At 46.6% G+C, this 17,560-nt stretch overlaps 1 protein-coding gene across 9 annotated transcripts in view; it reads left to right on the top strand.

The window, feature by feature from the left end:
* COBL (cordon-bleu WH2 repeat protein) overlaps nucleotides 1-17,560 on the top strand; it is a 208,189-nt gene that overhangs the window by 35,613 nt on the left and 155,016 nt on the right. For 3 of the 9 annotated variants that reach the window (XM_040585930.1, XM_040585926.1, XM_040585924.1), the window contains exons 1-2: nucleotides 12,114-12,867; nucleotides 13,088-13,186. In XM_040585930.1, coding sequence (XP_040441864.1) covers nucleotides 13,143-13,186 — 44 coding nt within the window. In that variant the 5' untranslated portion in view covers nucleotides 12,114-12,867; nucleotides 13,088-13,142. Of the gene's footprint in view, nucleotides 1-5,251; nucleotides 5,497-12,113; nucleotides 12,868-13,000; nucleotides 13,187-13,779; nucleotides 13,898-17,560 lie in introns of those variants that run through there. The other 6 variants (XM_040585929.1, XM_040585922.1, XM_040585931.1 and 3 more) reach the window with 5 other exon arrangements.

Genomic DNA, 17,560 nt, shown 5'->3' with positions numbered 1-17,560 from the left:
ATTGAAACACTGCTCCTGTTGTTCAGAGGTAAACCTCCTGAACTGGCAGCAACAATGTCTAGGTTCAAATCGAAGGGAGCTGCTTCGAAAGCAGTCAGTTGAGGCCACACCTGGACAACTGGGAAAATTATATTGAACTATCTGATTTTTCCTATTGGCAAACCTGAATCAAACCGTTAACAAAGGATTTTTTTGGTTGTTTGTTTGTTGTTTTTTTTTTCTGCTAGAACAAAAACCTGACCAGGTAGATAAACAGAGCGATAGTAACTGACTGACATAGTTATTCTTTAACTATAACAGTTCATAGTCTTCTCCTCTAAGGAAGTAATTTCTAGGCTAGACCTTTTCCCATCATCTGCAGGAGGCGAAAGCTAAGATTCGCTGGACAATCAACTGCTAGGTAAAGTGATGCTCTGCTAGCTGCTCAGCTCCCTGCTGGCCATGCCTCCACAGAGTGGGCACAGCCAGCTCCAGCTCCACAGGCCCTGGCAGCTCTGCTGAGAGCCCCTCGGCTCTCAGCCGGCTGCTCCCAACCCAGCACAGCCACCTGAGTGACTCCTGGGGCTGCAGGACTTCTGTAGTGCTTTAATGCTGACAACTACCCACAGCCACCGGCTGAACTGAACTGAATAGGGAGCTGGACATGGATCTTCAAGGAGGCAGAGAAATTGTGTTTTCAGCCTCTTATGTTCATACAGTCTGCAGAACTTATCTCGTGACCCCCACCCAAGCTAGCTAAGCATAACCACCAACCTTGCACTTGCAGCTGGACATGAGCTATTGCCTTAGGCTGGGACAGCCATTTACCCAGATTGCAAAACTGTAAGTATCATTGTTACAGCTGTAAACTTTTCCCCAGTTTGTAAACTCCATTTCTCAGCAGCACCTCTCAAATGTAGTAACACAACGTACAAAACAAAATATTTAGGGCACATCTACTGGGGGTCTCTACCACCCCCTCCCCCCACTGGATGGCGAAAGAGCCCATCTGGTGGGGCTTCCCTCCTCGCTGGGGCTCAGAGTTGTCGGGCAGGGAGGTTATTCTTTGATTTCTGGGCCCAGCCATCAGGTTCAGGACTCAAAGGGACTAAATTAAGGATCATTCTGCTGTCTAGGTAGTTTTCTTTTCTTTCTTTCTTTTTTTTGGGGTTGTTTTTTTTTTTTTAAACATAGAGTGCCTGGGCATGCAAGAGACAAAAATACAAGTCGTTCACAAGCAGCTGAAATCCTCATGCCACTGACATAACAGGTGAAACCTCTGACTGCCAGTGGGTTCAGCCTGGTCACTTCAGCTCATCAAAGCAGCCATGAGCTCAGGAATTCAAAATCCTTTTGCTTATTTTTGCACCTCTCTCATCAAAACTGGAAGCTCCAATAACAAATCTACCCACGGCATCCTTTCAGCTTCCTGCTGCAGCTTCATTTTTATGATGGTGTTAGCAGGATCTTTCATCGTCCACCTCCCCAGGGCATCTTCTTCATGCCCATGCATTTCATTCCCATTTAAGTAAGAAGCTAAAGATGTTCAGCTTTACTTAGAGCATAGCTGGGGATTACAAACACAGATATCATGATTTAAAAAAAGCCAGCCTGTTCTCTTTTCCAGGATGTAGTAACACCCTGCTTTCTTCGCCACCTTGGGAAGGGAGTTTACCCCTCATCCCAGAGCAGCATATTGGGAGTGTCAGCCCTATGTCCCCAGGGAGCAGTGACAGAGGCCTCCCAGTGGAGAAAGTGCTGGATACAAATGTTCTAAAACCTAGTTTTGCAATAAGACCTTAGAGAATTTTTGTTGTTTTGTTTTGGGTTTGTTTTCCTGCTGATTTATCTATTCCCTTTCTCAATCATTAGCCTTTTCCAAGACTTAATGCAATAATTGAAATGTTATTAAGACTTTCATTGGCCATTTTCTTGTTACAGACTGTCACAAGACTGTTGAAGAAATCATGCTCACCAAAATTTCCTTCCCTGAGTTTTCCACAGCCTGTTTTCTGATCATGCTGCTGCTTACCAGACAACTGCAGAACCACTGATTTCATTTTGAGCTTCTATGATAAAATTTAAACAAAGGACTAGTTCCTATCTATTCTGTTGGCTCAGCTGCTGGACTACTATTCTGTTTCCCTTGAAAAACTTCCATTTAGGAGTAAGGAAGGATCCGGCATCCTGGGGTTCAGTTACGAGCTGACCTCAAATATCCTCAGTTTGCTGATGAATCCGAGTGCACTAACACAGATACCCAAATCCTCACTTGGGCACTCAAGAATCACAGAGAGGGTTGGGTTGGAAGGGGCTTTTAAAGATCATCTTGTCCAACCCCCCTGCCATGGGCAGGGGCATCTTTCACTAGATCAGGTTGCTCAAATACACATCCATGCTTAAGCACTTGGCGTGGGGCATTCACAGCTTCTGTGGGCAACCTGTTCCAGTGGCTTACCACCCTCACAGTAAAGAATTTATTCCTTACATTCAATCTAAATCTATCCCCTTGTAGTTTAAAACTGTGACCCCTTGTGTTATTACTACGGACCCTCGTAATAAGTCTCTCCCCGTCTTTATTCTTAAAGCCCCCTTTCAGTATTGAAAGGTTCCCCCTGAAGCCTCCTCTTTTCCAGGCTGAACATCCCCAATTCTCTCAGCCTTTCTTCATAGAGGGTGTTGCAGCCCTCTGACCATTTTCGTGGCCCTCCTCTGGACCCACTCCAGCAGGTCCACAGCTGTCTTGTGCTGAGGGCCCCAGAGCTGTATGTGGTGCTCCAGGTCAGGTCTCAGGAGAAGCCATAGGCATCTTGAGCTTTCAAGTAAGTCAGTATGCAAAATACTCCACCCTAAAGAAAACAAACCCCTATAGTCATAAAATTATATATGTATAGATACATGTATATATTTTACAGTTTATGTTACAACCATCTGAAAATGCCAGGTTTAGCCATGCTTAGTCTCTATTCACCAGGAAGGAACGAGGTATTCGTAAAGCAGTAGGGTAACAGCTTTCAAGATCTGTATTAGACAGCAGTTTGGAAATCCAACTGTAATGTACAAATGAACCATATTTTATAATTTTCTAAGGAACCACCTTAAAACTGAAAACATGGTAGCAAGGTATTGTGGATTTGCAGTGATGCTCTTGCAAATAGTGCTCTTTTCCAAAGGGTTACAGATGCCACACCTCAAGTTGCACAAATATTCTCCTAATGCTAGGATTTAAACATCTCACAGAACGGAATGCTGTACCTGCAGCGGGGTGACCATGCCCTGGAGGCCCTCCAGCTGTTTAAGGTACTTGGTGACCTTGGCAGCAGCTCAGCTGGGATTGAGCAACCCGGCAGAGGAGGGTTTTGGAGCGGTGAGCACAGGCTGCTGTGGGAGAGCCCAACATGCTTCCACATCAGGGCAGGACCCGAGGTCATCTGCTGCACATGCAAGAACAAGGACAGGCTTCTGAGAAAACCTTCACAGAAGTGATGGCTTAGGCCACAGAGGTTGCTGCAAGACTCATGGCTGGTTACTCTTGTGGGCACCTACAGGGGCTGACTCGAGTGGGCCCTTGCCTCATATCCACTGGGTCAGTACGGCATGGCAAATGCAAACTGCGTGAACAACTGAAACATCACTCTCTGACTTTTCATTTTCCTTTGGAAACTGTAGACAGGTTTCAAAAGCCGTATTGAGTGAAAATTTGCAAAGATTTCCACATGCATTTCAGTTCAGTTGTTATCACTAAACTTAACGTGGCTTTTGTGACACTGAGTTTTAAAACACCAGCCAGTGCTGTGAAAGCACCGCCATAATAATTATTATGGCAGACATTAAGATAATGCATTTTAGGAGGATTTACACCTTCATTTGTTATCTTCCAGTGAAAGGAAAAATTGTATGTAAATCTGTGGGTTCCTTTAATATTTCATCAGATCATGAATAAGTATAAAAATCAAACAAACCAATGTATTCCTTTAAATCTCTATGGACATGTGCATATTTACTGGAGAGATTGCGGTCTATATTCTAGACCAGGGGTGCTCAAACTGTTTAACCAGGGGGCCGGCGCGTGGATGCAGTGGCAGGCAGCCATCTGCGGCTGCTTGGTTTCCCCCCCAACCCCCGGCGGGGGGGTCTGTAAATACCGGGGGCCGGGTTGAGGACCCTGGGGGGCCGTATCCAGCCCGCCGGCCGTAGTTTGAGGACCCTTGCTCTAGACCCTTCATGGCTAGTAAGGCCTTTGAAGGACACTTGCATTGTGAGAAAAGATGGGTCTCTGCACGACTGTTGTTTTCTTCCCTCGTCATCCATCTGTGCTGAGAGACGAGAAGGTGGAGAAAAGGTGGGTCTCTGGCTTGCTGCCTGCTGTGCTGCAGAAGGGCGCTGTGCCAGCAGGCTGGGCAGCTGGCTGCTGCGGGGAGAGCTCTTGCCACGGGGGCAGAGGAGGAACCAAGCACAGCCCTTTGCATCACGGTTTGCTTTCTGGGCTGTCCCTGAAGCAACGCGGCAGTGCACCACCCTGTGTTGTAGATTCACAGGAAGCTTTGTAATCTGGTTATTCTAGTCTGTGACTGCTAACAGTAGGAAATTAGTTTTCTGTATTTGTAAGTTAGAGGTACGCCACATTTTATTTTTCCACAGGAACTCTAAGGAGCTAGTTTGTATTATTCTTAATGCCCTGAACCGGAGGTAATTTTCACACTGTGCATTTTCTGGATACCTGCAGATGACTCACCTGAAGAAAGGGAGTGTTGTTTCATTTTAAGTATATCATAATTTGTACCCTCTCCTAGACTGAGATTGCAGGCTGAGGACAGCTGGCAAGCCAGAAGACAGAGAAATAAAAAGGTTTCAAAGATTCATCAACCACCTCATGTCAGGTATAGGGCATTTAAAGCACATGACAGATTTTTTACCTTCATGTTGTCCTTTAGGGGCCAGTAAACAGCAGGCTCCTGTGAAGATTCATGTAGCACCTGTACAAGTGGCTGGAGGTACCATTAAGATGTAATTAACCTCACCTTCAAGAGGAAGAGGTGAGGAAATGAGAGAAGAAAGGTTGTGTAAAACACCCAGTAATTATTGCCCATGTTTGCAAGTGAAGTGAATGATTTGGAAAAACCAGTTGGAGTTGGTAGAAAACCTCTCATTAATGTAGGCTTTGGATCAGGCCAGTGATGTTCTCCAGATAACTCATATTTTCTCCACCTCTCTTTGCTGAGCAGTTTATCCAATCCCTTCCTTGTTAATTCAAGGAGAGTTTTCCTTACAGGACCAGGGTGAGGAAGGTGATCGCAATCCTCTCCAAAGAAAGAAGTGTTACCCTGTCTTGTCCCCATGTGACCGCATCTGTCCAATGACACCGTGGTGAACCAACTGTGTACTTCATCTCAACCCAAGTTCTCCTGGATTAGTACCAGCAGACATCTTTGGAAGACCTCCCTTCCTCTTTCTTTGCCATACCCAGCTAACCCGTATCTTGTGGAAAAAGAGATAAGCAGCAGGACTGGTCTCAAGGTATGTTAGCAAAACGAGAGAAAAGCATTACTGCCTCATCACTTATTGACATCAAGGTGTAAATTGTCTGAAATGCATGAAGGGAGAGTTAAGAAGCCTTTGCTGGCCTCAGAGGGGTGGGTGATGGGGAAGCCACCCTTCACACCACTGATCGTGTCGTGACATGGTGGTGGCTACCAAAAATTTATTGTACCTTATGTCAATTCAAATAGGGCCAGAGAGAATTCTCAAGGTAAGTTATTTCATTATTTACATCCTCACACTTATAACCTAGGTCTGAATTACATACAAGGCTTTATATACATCAGTCTTCAGACTTCATCTGCCTTCTTCAAATGCTTTCCTGACAATAACATCCATTAAAACTCTAGCCCTCAGAGGTATGAGTCTCATGTTACTGTAATTCAGTGATTTCAGCAGGTTCATGAGGTCTACATTTGGGGTGGGAACGAATAAAAGGTAGGCCTCTGAGCGTGCATGTAGTAAGTAAACAGCATGCAGCTGTTCAAGTCCCTGTTCAGTTTACGAAGAATTCTAATGTCAAAGGTCTTATTTTTTCTAAAGAATTAAGGAATTTAGGTGTAATACTGGTGAGTTTTCACACGCATGCAAATCCTCACGTGCTTTAAGATGTTGCTCAACTAAGGCAATCATGAATTACATAACTCAATAGAAACTGCAGCAGCACCAACCCTGCTACTTTTCTACTTTTGCATAAGTACACACATATTTGTCTTTATCTGTAGGGTACTAGTTTTGATATAAATACAGAACCAAATCCTGTTTTCATTTATGTTGCTATCAATCAGGATTAACTGAAAGGTGCATCAGATGATGCAAATGTGAAATGAGAATTACATAAGTAACTATGAAATTCTTAAAAATGAAACCTTGAGATACCACTGCCTCCTAACCATGGAAACTTTCTAAATTTCGGTGAAAGGCTATACTGAAAAAATCTATTTAAAAGTGGTAGAAGTTTAACCCAGTCTGTGAGCTAAAAGATAGTTGTGGACGTTGTTAATAAAGTTTATCTCATATAGTCTTAAGTATTTATAGAGAGGACTGTGAGTGGATATAATTCTTCTGATTATAGCTTGGCTGTATTATATACATGAAAATAGAAATAGCCTTCTGGAAATAGAAACCCTGGTATTGAGTAGTCAGGACAGACATAACTCACTTGAAAGTTGTTTTCTAAGGACCTTTGGTCACTGCAGGGACTAACTTAATTCAAGAGCAACTTCAGCAGTTACTAGCTGAAGCTCCACATGCAAGCCAGTGTTTCAAAGGCAGCAGGCACTCCTCGCTGCCATCACTTGCAGTGCCAGCTGTGGGTGCTGGGAGAAGAGCTGGGTACGATGCATGGGAGAGGCACAGGCTGTTGCAATGGTGAAGCCTCATGGCATTGTGTATGACACATGCTGCATAAGGAAAACTGGGAACATGCCATGTACACAGCTTTCTGTTTTCTTTATTGCTGCACTAGATCAAGCACGGAGTGTTCCTTCTGCCATCTCCTTGTTAGTCCTGCGTGCCTTTACAAAAGTCTGGCCTGTCTGTACCATACTGACTGGAAAAGTGTCATGCCCAAGTCAAGAGCTCTGCTACACCTTCCCACCACTTCTAAATGAATGTTTACAGATCTGTGGAAAGTTACTTACACAGAAAGCTCATTAAGTTTCCCTTTCTGCTAGTTCTGCTGGGCTGAGCAGCCCAAGAGCTCTACTTCTCTTTCATGAAAATGCTGAAAGAGAGGGTAATTCTAAGTATAGCACAAATTATTTTCATTAGAGAAAGAGGTAGGATGAAGAGAGTTTTAGTGGCAGCAGCATCTGGGAGGCAGTGAGTCGCTTCTCTGCAATGCTGTTTCTACAACTTCACTCTCCTTGGCACAGCAAACAAAAAGCAAAAACTTCACAGTGAGGAATGGCTGTAGCTGGGTCACCCTGACCAGCATGCTGGGCAACATCACCCAGCTCCGTACAATGAAGGTACATTTACATAAATTAGCTAACGTTTTGATTCAAATTTGGTTTGTAAGCTGGTGAAGCCTGCCCAGATGCTTTTTTCAGTCATATAATATGACACGGTCTTGAAGACTCATTTTATATTTTCCCTGGATAATCGTATTGGCTTCTCTGACACTGTTCTCAGATGACTATGAGTCATGCAACTCTGATTTTGGGAAGCATCTTAATTAGCATCTTGCCTGGGAAGGTTCGCACCACAGCCGAGTCCATGAACACAAGCTCTGGCCCACTGAGTCTGTCCAGGTAAATACCCTTATTAATGTCAGTTTAATTGCAGACTAGGCCTGGGGTTTCAAATCTTGAAAAAAGTTCACTTAAGAGGACTGCTAAAGAAGAGAGGAAATAGAAGGCTACGTGTCCAAAATATATAGAATGAAATATTAGGGAAAAGCAAAACTATTGGGGGAAAAAAGAGGAAGAATGGAAGAATAAGCATGTAATCAATACTCAACCTTTAAAACAAAATCTCCAGAGTTCTACAGTTCTTACTTTCAAGACTGTGCCAGCATATTATAGAGACATATCAGCTTCAGTCTGGGTTATGCTGATGCCTGCCATGTCCACTTTTAGCCACATTTAAAATAAACCGATTTTAATTTCCTGATGACAGTGTCATTCACAGAAATTCCTCTTTCTCTATTCACATGATGGATTTAAACCATTTCCCCATCTCAGTTAATGTACATCATATTCCCCACCCTGCACGTATGCTCTGAAATTCTCTCTAAGGCAAGAGGACGCTCCCTTTCCAGAATATTTTTACCTGGCATGACAGTGTTCCATCTGCCCCACGGCTCCTGAGAGTCAGCGTTGGGCCAGCGCTGCATCATGCGCCTGCTTGTCTGCTGTGCTGCACTGGCCCTCTCTCCTCTGCACCACCTTCCAGACCACACCACGGTTTGAAGGCAGGAGTGAATGGTCAAGCAGGGGTTTCCTCAACAGCCTTTTCCACGGAGAGGTCGGGAAAGAGTTTAGCTTTCTCCATCACACTCCCAATTCCTTTTTCTAGGTGTCTTAAGGCCAAATAACCTCCAAATTCTCTGACTTCAGTAAGTTTTGGGAGATAAAGTAAAAAAATCCCTGAAGGGATCTATCTTTCAGAACAGAACGGGTTGAAAGATAACAAGACGAAGGGCAAGCTTCAGTATTTCTACATACATGGGAGGTCACTACTTCATAATTCAGAAATAATATGAACTACCTCAGCTAAAGCTACATAAACCTGTATCCATATGCACATGCTCTTTCAGATGGCTTCTTTGTGATGATGATTAGTAACTTCTTTCACTCTTTCCTTGCAAGCCTCAATTGACATCACAGACTTCCTACATGTCAGTCTCTAAAACCACAAAGAAAACTAAAATTGCTGTTCCAAAAATTCCAGGTTGTCCAGGGCAGGAACTGTCTTTGCTCTCTTGTAGAAGCTGTACAAGTGCAGTTTGGCACTGAGTCACAGGGGAGGCTCCTCGGCATGACACAAGATAAGTAAGAGAAACAAAAGATGAACCAGAAAGTTGTCAGGGATTTGCTATGTGGCCATGGGCAGATCCAAGCACAATATCCTCATTCCCTGTTAAATGCCCCACTTATGGAGTCATGCTGCCTTTCTGAAGCAAATTCAGCCTCTTCAGTGGTATTTGCTAATGTATGGATCAAAAATGGCATATTTGCTCAAAACTACTCATTGTTTTTATTCATTATTTTCACACATTCCAACTACACTGGTATCATTTGCTCAGTTATTTCAGATTCCTAAAGAAAAACAATAGGACACATAGTGCTAAATCCCAAAACAACTTTCTGAAGAAGGGGTGCTCTGGGACTCAAAGAAATGGTCTGGCAAGCCCTGAAAATCTCATTTCCCTTCTTTTTTTCCTTTTTTTTTTTTTCCTTTTTTTTTCTGTGGATGGCAAAATAAAAGGAATTTGTGAGCTTGAGGCTACACAGATCCAATTGCTATAATTACATAGCCAGGAATTTTGCAATTGTACAGTAAGCAAGCTCTCTTACAGGGACTAATGCTTAAATTGCAATTTCTAGGTTGCTTACAATGGGGAAAGGATTTATGTGGTTAAAAATGTGTATTTGCTATTAACTAAACCTAACCACATTAACTAACTTCTATTCACAACCTTCTCCTGCTATAATTTCAGGTTTGTTGGTTTTGCCTTGGATTTAAAGCTCAAACCTGATTTCCAATTCTAGGATGGCCCTCAGACTGCTAAATCATAGGAAGATACGTGCCAGACTAGCGAAAAGGCTTGTTTAACTGGTGCATTTTAGCTAATGCTGAGTTGATGATAACCTCTTTTTGTTACATTAGAAACAAATTCTTTGGTATTAGACTTGTATTACTGGATTCCTTATGTGTTTGTTCAGTTAAGCTCATACTATAAACTCAAATTCCTGAAACATTGCAGGCCACTTTTAGCAGAAGAAAAATGTAGCCTTAAAGGTTTGATTCAGTAATACTACTAGCAGTGCTGGTGAGGAAAAATAGGAATAATGATTTGAAGATTGTATAAAAGCAGAAATTTGAAATTGTACTGGTGATTTTTTTTATATTATTTTATTTTACAGGCCTAAACTTTTACATCAAGGATTTTGTAATCTAAACGGCTTATAATTTTCTTAGGAAATATATTGAGGAGGCCCATCTAGATGGAGATGAAGCTATAACAATAGGGAAAGGGTTAAAAACAGTCCAGGGTGAGGGACTGAACATGCTCAGTCTGACAGACATTTTATGAGATTGGCATATATTGATGCAGCCCCTTGCTGAACTAATGCCCTTTGCCTAAAAAATAAGCATAGCACCCCGATTGTGGGGATTACAATGCACAGTAGAAATGCCCCCTTTGCCCTTTTTTTGAGAGCCAGGCCCAGTGCCAAGAAGTCTGGAGAAAGGCAGATTCCCATGTCGTATCGCAGAGTGTGCTCCCTGCATTTCACCCGGCTTTTTCATCAGCTAAACAGGACTTAAGAACTGGGGCTGTGGGCAGTCAGTGCCGCCAGTGCTCTGGACATGTATTAAGATCATAATTTCAGTGATTAAAAGGCTTTCATTCTTTTTCTGTATTATATAAAAAGAAGCAAACATAATAAGCAAATGTTATTTTGTTGTTTTAGGCTTTACACCTCCGCTCAGATGTATCACCGTAGAGCAGAAGTTATAGCTAGGCCACGGGAAGGTCTTTCAGGTTCTTAAAATAAACAGAATGGTGTAGTTCCCTAATGATGCAGACAGTGGAAGATTTGGGGGTTTCTGCAAAGGTTTTGTGCCCATGCAGCTTTAGAAACTATTCTAGGATCAGGAAGAGTTCACTTAGATTTAGGAGTAAAAAGGGAGATGAAAAATGACTGAATAGATGATGAACACGGCAATGAAATCAAGTTCCCATGATTTAATAGATCACCATTCATTCCTGGAGCTATGGTAACTGACAGCATGCAGTCTCTGAAACAATCCACTTGCAAAATAAAGCATGCAAGCTAGCCTATATATTTCCATAAGGGCACAAATTAGGAACATGCATGTGGCTCATTACCATGGCATGTGGCTCCGATGACCAGGGTAATTACTGAACTGTGGTGACTCAGTTAACTTCTACCCATGGTAACAGGGAAATTAGAGATCAGTGTTTTGCTTCTGTAAATTCATATTTTTGTTTCTTTGCCTACAGCTGCCTCCCTTGCCCTTAGGCTCTGTAATGTCAGGGATGGAGAGGGGAGAATGGAAAGCAGCATTCATAACTCTCTGCTGAGGAGATGGGAATTAAGGGGAGACCCCAGGTTTTCAAAGCGAGAGAAGACAAAATTAAGGATGACTAAAGTACAAAAAGTGTTATGTTATACATTGGGGTAAATGTACAGAAACAGAAATTTTGATCATAATGCAAAAGCCTGGGTGCATGACAACGGTGGGCATTTACAGGTAACCTTCATCCACATAGTACACGTCATTTTGTGTTACTGGCAAATGAATCCAATGTCTGAATGTTTCAAAAAAATTGCAATCTGCCTGGGATGGGGGTTTCTTGCAGATAGTAATGCCATCGCTCACATGCAACTTCTGACCCAGATTTTCTGAGCCTTGCTTGCTAGGAAGAAACTCACTTTCAGGGCCAGAGAAGCTGGCATTTACCCTGGTCACAGAGCTGGGCAAGACACTTTCTGATGGGCAGATGATGCAGAGATATAAGCCTGAGCCTGTGGGTAAGGAAAGGTTTGGGGAAAGGGGTGACCATTAACCAGAACCTGTGGGACGGTGGCCAAGGCAGACAGGTGAGAAGGCAAGTCAGGCAGCATCTCCCCTTCCCCTCGTGGTCCCCCGCCTCGCTTTCTCACGGTCACTCCACTGCTTACTCCTGTCTCCTGGTCCCTGTGACTGCTGGTGGCCTGACCTGTCTGCCACCTCAGCCATGGCCGGGAAAGCAAGGTGAAGCTGGCGGAGAGGGTTGGAGGGGCACAGAGAAGCTCCTGAAACGCCCGGGCGGGGCCAGGGCGCCGTAAGCAAGCCGGGCTTCCCAGCTTGGTGCTGCGCTCCCACACGGGCCTAACAAACGGCGTGAGGGGAGCGTTTCCGACACAGCACCCCGAGACTTCTAACACGCCACCTGCGCTGCCACGAAGGCTGCGCCGGCGGGGACCCCCGCAGCGCCCCGGGAGCGCGGCTGGAGGCGGTGGGGCCGCGCTGCCCGCCCCGCCGCTGGCCTCGCCCCGCCGGGCTGCAGCGTCCCGGGAGAAGGGCGCCGCGCCGGTCGGGTCACGGCCCTTCAACCCCTCTTCGACCAAAGCCACTAATTTTAAAACAGTTCTTTGCGCCGCCTCCAAGGAAAAAAAAATAAATCTGGAAGGATAAAGGTGAGGAGCCACAAGCCGTAGGCGGCAGCGCCAGGGGCTGGGCAAGGCGTGCGGGCTGCCGAAAAGCCCTCGCTCCCCGCGGGGCTGAGCCCCAGGGACAGCCGCCCGGCAAGCTTTGCTTTGGCCAAGTTCGTGGCGACAGGGGGTGGGAGAGTTTCCTGAGCTGCTGCCAGAGGCGGCGTTTGTCCCTTCGCTCTCCCGCGGGTTTCCCCATCCCCTCCTCTCCCCCGCGGCGGCGTGGGCGGCGGGGGCAGCCGCCGTGTTTGCATTTGTCCCGGCCAGTCACATGGAAACGGGCTGGCAGCGCCCCCGCCCCCGCCCGCACTCCCGGGCCGCTGAGCGGGCAGCGGCCAGCCGCGCCGAGCCGCTTTCCCCGGGGGCCGCTCCGCCTCACCCCGGCCCGGCAGCCCCCTCCTCGACGGGCGAGGCCGAGCTGTCAGTGCCCGCGGCGCGGCGTGGCTTCCCTGCCGGCCCGGTAAGACGGGCGGCGGGCGGCTGCTTGTGAGCCACCTCGGCAGGGAATCCCCAGGGCGGGGGGCGGCGGCGCCCCGGGCAGTGCCGCCCGGCGGCGGGGCGGGGAGCGGGGCCGGGCGGGAGAGGCGGGGGTGAGGGAGGCCGAGGCCGGCTCTCACTCGTCTCCTCTTTTCCCTCCCTCTGGAACCCCCCGGCCGCCGACCTTCGCCGCTGCCCCGCAGCGGGACCGCGTCCGGACCGTCCCGTCCCTTCAGAAGTGGTGAGGTCGGCCCGGCCATGGAGACCCTCGTCCGCCCCGGGGCCAGCAAGCCGCCCAGCGGGTAAGCCACCCGCCGCGACCCGGGCCGGACCGGCCGCCGCGGGCCGGAGCGGCTGTGGACGGCGCCGGTAGCGGCCGTGCTGGCCGGCGGGCCTCGGTGCCTCGCCTCCCTCCTTCCTTCTCTCGGGGCGCAGCCTGAGGCGGCGGCGGACGGACAGAGCGGCACGGCCGGGGAGCAGGGCAGCGGGGCCGGGGGCGGCAGAGTGAGCGGGGGTGCAGAAAGGTCGCGAGGAGGAAAAGCGGCTGCGTCGCCGTTCACGTTGGCAGGGGCGCCCCGACCCTGCTGCCGGCGCTGCCCCTGCGGCGGCGAGGGCGGGGCTCGGTGCGGGGCGTTGTGCCGTGCAGGGGGCTGCCGCGCTGGCCGGGCGCGCCCCGGCCCTGTGGGGCGCCGCGCCGCCGTCGCTCGCTGCTCCCGTCCGGTTTGGAGCCGGGGCGCCGGGCGGAGCGGGAGGGAGCCGGCGCCGCGGCCGGGGTCGCTGCGGGTCTCGGGGCGGACCCGGCTGGCGGATGGGCGCGGGGGAGCCCGCGGCCGCCGGCGTCGCTTTTTGCCTGCCCGCCCCGCTGCCCTGCATGCCAGGACGCAGCTGCCAAAAGCCTTCGGAAGGTTTCTGGAGCTGCCGCAGCCGTGGGTCCCTCAGCCGCGCCGTGCAGCCGCGGCAGAGGAAGGAGAACCGCTGCCGTCCTCGAACTAAACCCCACCGAAGCGGCGGAGGTTGGTGCCGGCGGGCCCGGGGCTGCAGCCGCTGCGCCCGCTTCCTCCTGCCGTGGGCCCGCGCGCTCGCAGCGGTCGCGCTGAGTAGCAGCCGGCCCTAGCGTGAACGGCAGGTGCATCTGGGCTTTTTCGAGAGAAAGAGACAAATACAGAATATGCCAGAGGTGCATTTACAAGTCCGTTAATTAAATGGCGCGAGCAGCAGCCAGTTGAAGCCCTAAGTGATCTCTTTTGTCAGAGCAGAAGCTGGGCAAGTTCTAAGAGCTGTGCGGTCTGTGCGCTGCGATTTGCTGCTCTACTTCACACTGTCTGCACGGGCTGAAAAGGCTGTAGCTGCTTCAGCAGCTTTTCCATTTTTAGTTCTAATGTTTGTGCCATAAATTCATTTTCAGCTTCATATAAAACAGCTTTAAAGGACGTGCTGGTGGGTTACAGCAGTTTTGTTAGGTTTAATTTCCTTTGTTTCTGTCGTTAGTTTGCTGGGGAGTCTTGTAGTGCCTAACTCAGAAAGTAGAACAGGGAGTGACGGGTGAAAATGCCGTTGCTAGTGCTGTAGTAATGAAATCGTATGTGTGCAATGTTTCTTTGACTTGCAGAGCATGACGTAGCTTGCTGCCCTTTCTGTAAATAAAATGCTTAATTCCAGTGAAAAATGAGCCTGTTTGATCATGACCTTTTAAGCTAACCTTCTATGAAAAGTAGTAGATATAATGTGCCTCCTCTTTCTGTATTTAGTAGATGCAGTAGTAGAGCTGCTTTCTAAAATCTTGACAAAGAGATCTAGGATGCTAATTTACACGTGTCCTTTGAAGAGTAACTAGCCTTTCTCAAAGCAGTGCTGTTTAAATATTTGTCTTGATTGCTCGGTAGCCAAAGATTCATTAAAGAGTTTGAGTTCACAATGAGAAAGTGCGTTGTTAGTGCATCTTGGAAATGAGCACTGGAGTCTGAGGGCATTGCTGAGCAAACTTGAATCCTATGCAGCCAGTTTCATCTGCGTAAACCTGTCTGTGGTCAGACTCAGCTATCACATGCATGAACAGAAATGACAGTAACTGTGTTAACATTAAATTATGTTAACTTCACTCAGATTGCTCCTGACATGGCTCAAGGAGGCATGTGGGGCAGTCCTAAAGTGAAGATGTGCTTTGCAGTATTCTGCTGCAGAGCATGTGGATGCTAATCCACTCCTGTAGAACATGATGGCAGCGCTGTCGTGTGCACCATTGTTGGTTAGGGAACTGCCCGTCTGAGCTGATTTCAGCCTTGCAACACTGCTTGTTGCCCTTTTTTGCAAGTTGGAGGTTCCCAGCCTGGATGTGCCTGTGCTGTTGGCCGTAGCCTTCGCTAAATGGTTCATTAATTCCCTGAGTTGCTAACATCTAATCTGGAAACTGGTGGAGGTTTGGTCCCATTTGACTGGGTTTTACTCCCTCAGCGAGGAAGTCTGCTAGGGCCAAGAAGGTGTGGCAAGAGAACAGCTTCATCTGTCCTTGTTGGTTCCTGTATGAATCCAGATGTGAGCTGCATTTATGGAGCATGCCCAGGGAACGCTGGCTTTTAAGGCCCCTGTGGTGGCAGGAATACTTTCCTTTGATAGTGGAAGAAATGCTGCACATGTTTCCAGCTTATTGATTGGGTTATCATGCAGTTATGAAAGGGAGATTAAAAAGTGACCACATCTTCACAATTTTTAACAAAACTTAGGCAGAGCTTGTCTCCGTGTAAATTATTAACAGCAACATTACAAGTTGCCCTCGTTAAACAGTGAACAAATTTTATGTATCATTTGGTGCAGGGTATAGCAGCTCTGCTGTGTGCTTTACACAGATAAATTTACTATGTGTTTCACAGCATGGCTGCTTGAGGACTGCACATTTAAAAGTAGAGTACTATTGTGGGTTTTTTTGTTTTAAATGGCAAACTGCAGTTTGTGCTGGTGTTGTAGGGTTTTTCCTATTTCTCAGCTTCAAAAATAACCGCAGACTTCAGCAACAAGAATTTTATTATTACTAATTGTTAGGCACGAGTTTTGTAAAGCTTTACCAAGTCCATAATGCTTTATTTAATTAAAATTTAGTTTAGCTTAAAAAGGTAAAATTAAGATAATCAGTAGCAGCAGTAGAAATTAGCATTTATTCTGTAATCGTGCAACAGCTAGAAATGAGAAATACAGTTGTTTAAAAACTACTACCTTGGAGTCCGCATCTGGCCTTACTTCATTAGGGAGAGTGGAGATAGGCCTCTCTGGGTGTCTTTTTGACCATAATAAGGACAAAAGATGTGTGTTAGTCCTAAGTGGCATATCAGTCTCAAGCCTGAAATGAGGACTTGGAGGATCAGTGGTGTTCTGCACTGTTTGGAGCCTGGCAAAGTGCAGACCATCCTCCCTTGCCACTGAAAGCATCTCCAGCTCCCATGGAAGCCAGCAATGGGTCCTTCTCTATGCCTTTACGTCTAAGTGCAGAAAAGCTTCCACTGGAGCCTGGCAAATGTGGGGAAAGCCTCTATATTAAAGAAGATGTATGAGCACTTTCTTTCAGTAGGACCTTTATTTTCTGTGCTTCAGTTTCCTTCCCTACCTCACAGCGCCTTACAGTACTAAGAAATACAGGCATATATTAGCACACCTACTTTGGAGGGATTTATCAGCTGGATTGAAGTGACCCTGGAAGTCCAGTAAAGGCTGTGAAACGTCAGTAACATTTACATGCAGAGCCTCAGAAAGCAAACCCCCAGGTGCAGAGCAAGTTGTGCATCTCAACTTGCTGAAACCTCTTCCTATTATTTTATGCCTATTCCACTTAGTTAAGTGGGTTACTTTGTGCAACTGCATGTCCAGCTTTAAAAAAACAACAACAAAAAATGTTATGCTTGTGTTTAGGGTATTATTTGTAAACCTTGTGTGGAAAAGCCTGGAGGGCACTGTTGTCCACAGAGCATCTACGTGAATGTCTGTGTAACACTGGTTTGCACCATACTAACTTACCTTCAGTTGTTAGAAGATTTAGAGTATAAAGAAACAATGATGTAATTAATTTTTAAATCAAGATTGGAAAACTGAGCAGTTTGTTTCCTCTGTTTCATATTTATATAAGATTTCTGTGTGATGTGCAGAGTACTGGATGGCAAAGGGTGATGACTGTGATTAGAAATGTAGAGTAGCAGTGTGGTACCGGCTTTGAAGGTTGCTGCCCTGGCCACTTGCAAGGCTGACGCTTGTACTTTTGGTGTTGTCCTTCATGTTGTGTCCCTGTTTGTATGTGTACTGCTCCCGCAGAATTCAGATGGTGCTTCTTATGTGTTCACCTAAGACAACCAGCTTCTCTGTAACACATTTTTCTGGCACTGTAGGCAATGCTAGCCCTGTCTTCCTCTTACAAGTAGTTTGGGTCTGAAGTATTTCTTTCTGTGTCAGTGGAGTTACGTCACATTAAATAAAACTCCAGTAATGGTAACAGAAGAATTGTGTTTGCTATTGTGTAAAATGAAACAAGGCAATTTTTGCTATATGAATATAGCTGTTGAGCTAATACATTGGAAGACATTTGTATTTTCAGTCATGACTAATATTTTAGGATTGCTGAAGATAAGCAAGCTGATTGTAAGAATAAGCTAAATGGTGAGATAAACGCAATGCAATCCATTTCTGACAGCTGTCCT

The sequence above is a fragment of the Falco naumanni genome, chromosome 3 (assembly GCF_017639655.2).
Source record: "Falco naumanni isolate bFalNau1 chromosome 3, bFalNau1.pat, whole genome shotgun sequence".
Classification (NCBI taxonomy): Eukaryota; Metazoa; Chordata; class Aves; order Falconiformes; family Falconidae; genus Falco; species Falco naumanni.
The sequence above is the reverse complement of the archived record's forward strand: the minus strand, read 5'-3'. Positions and strand labels throughout refer to the sequence as shown.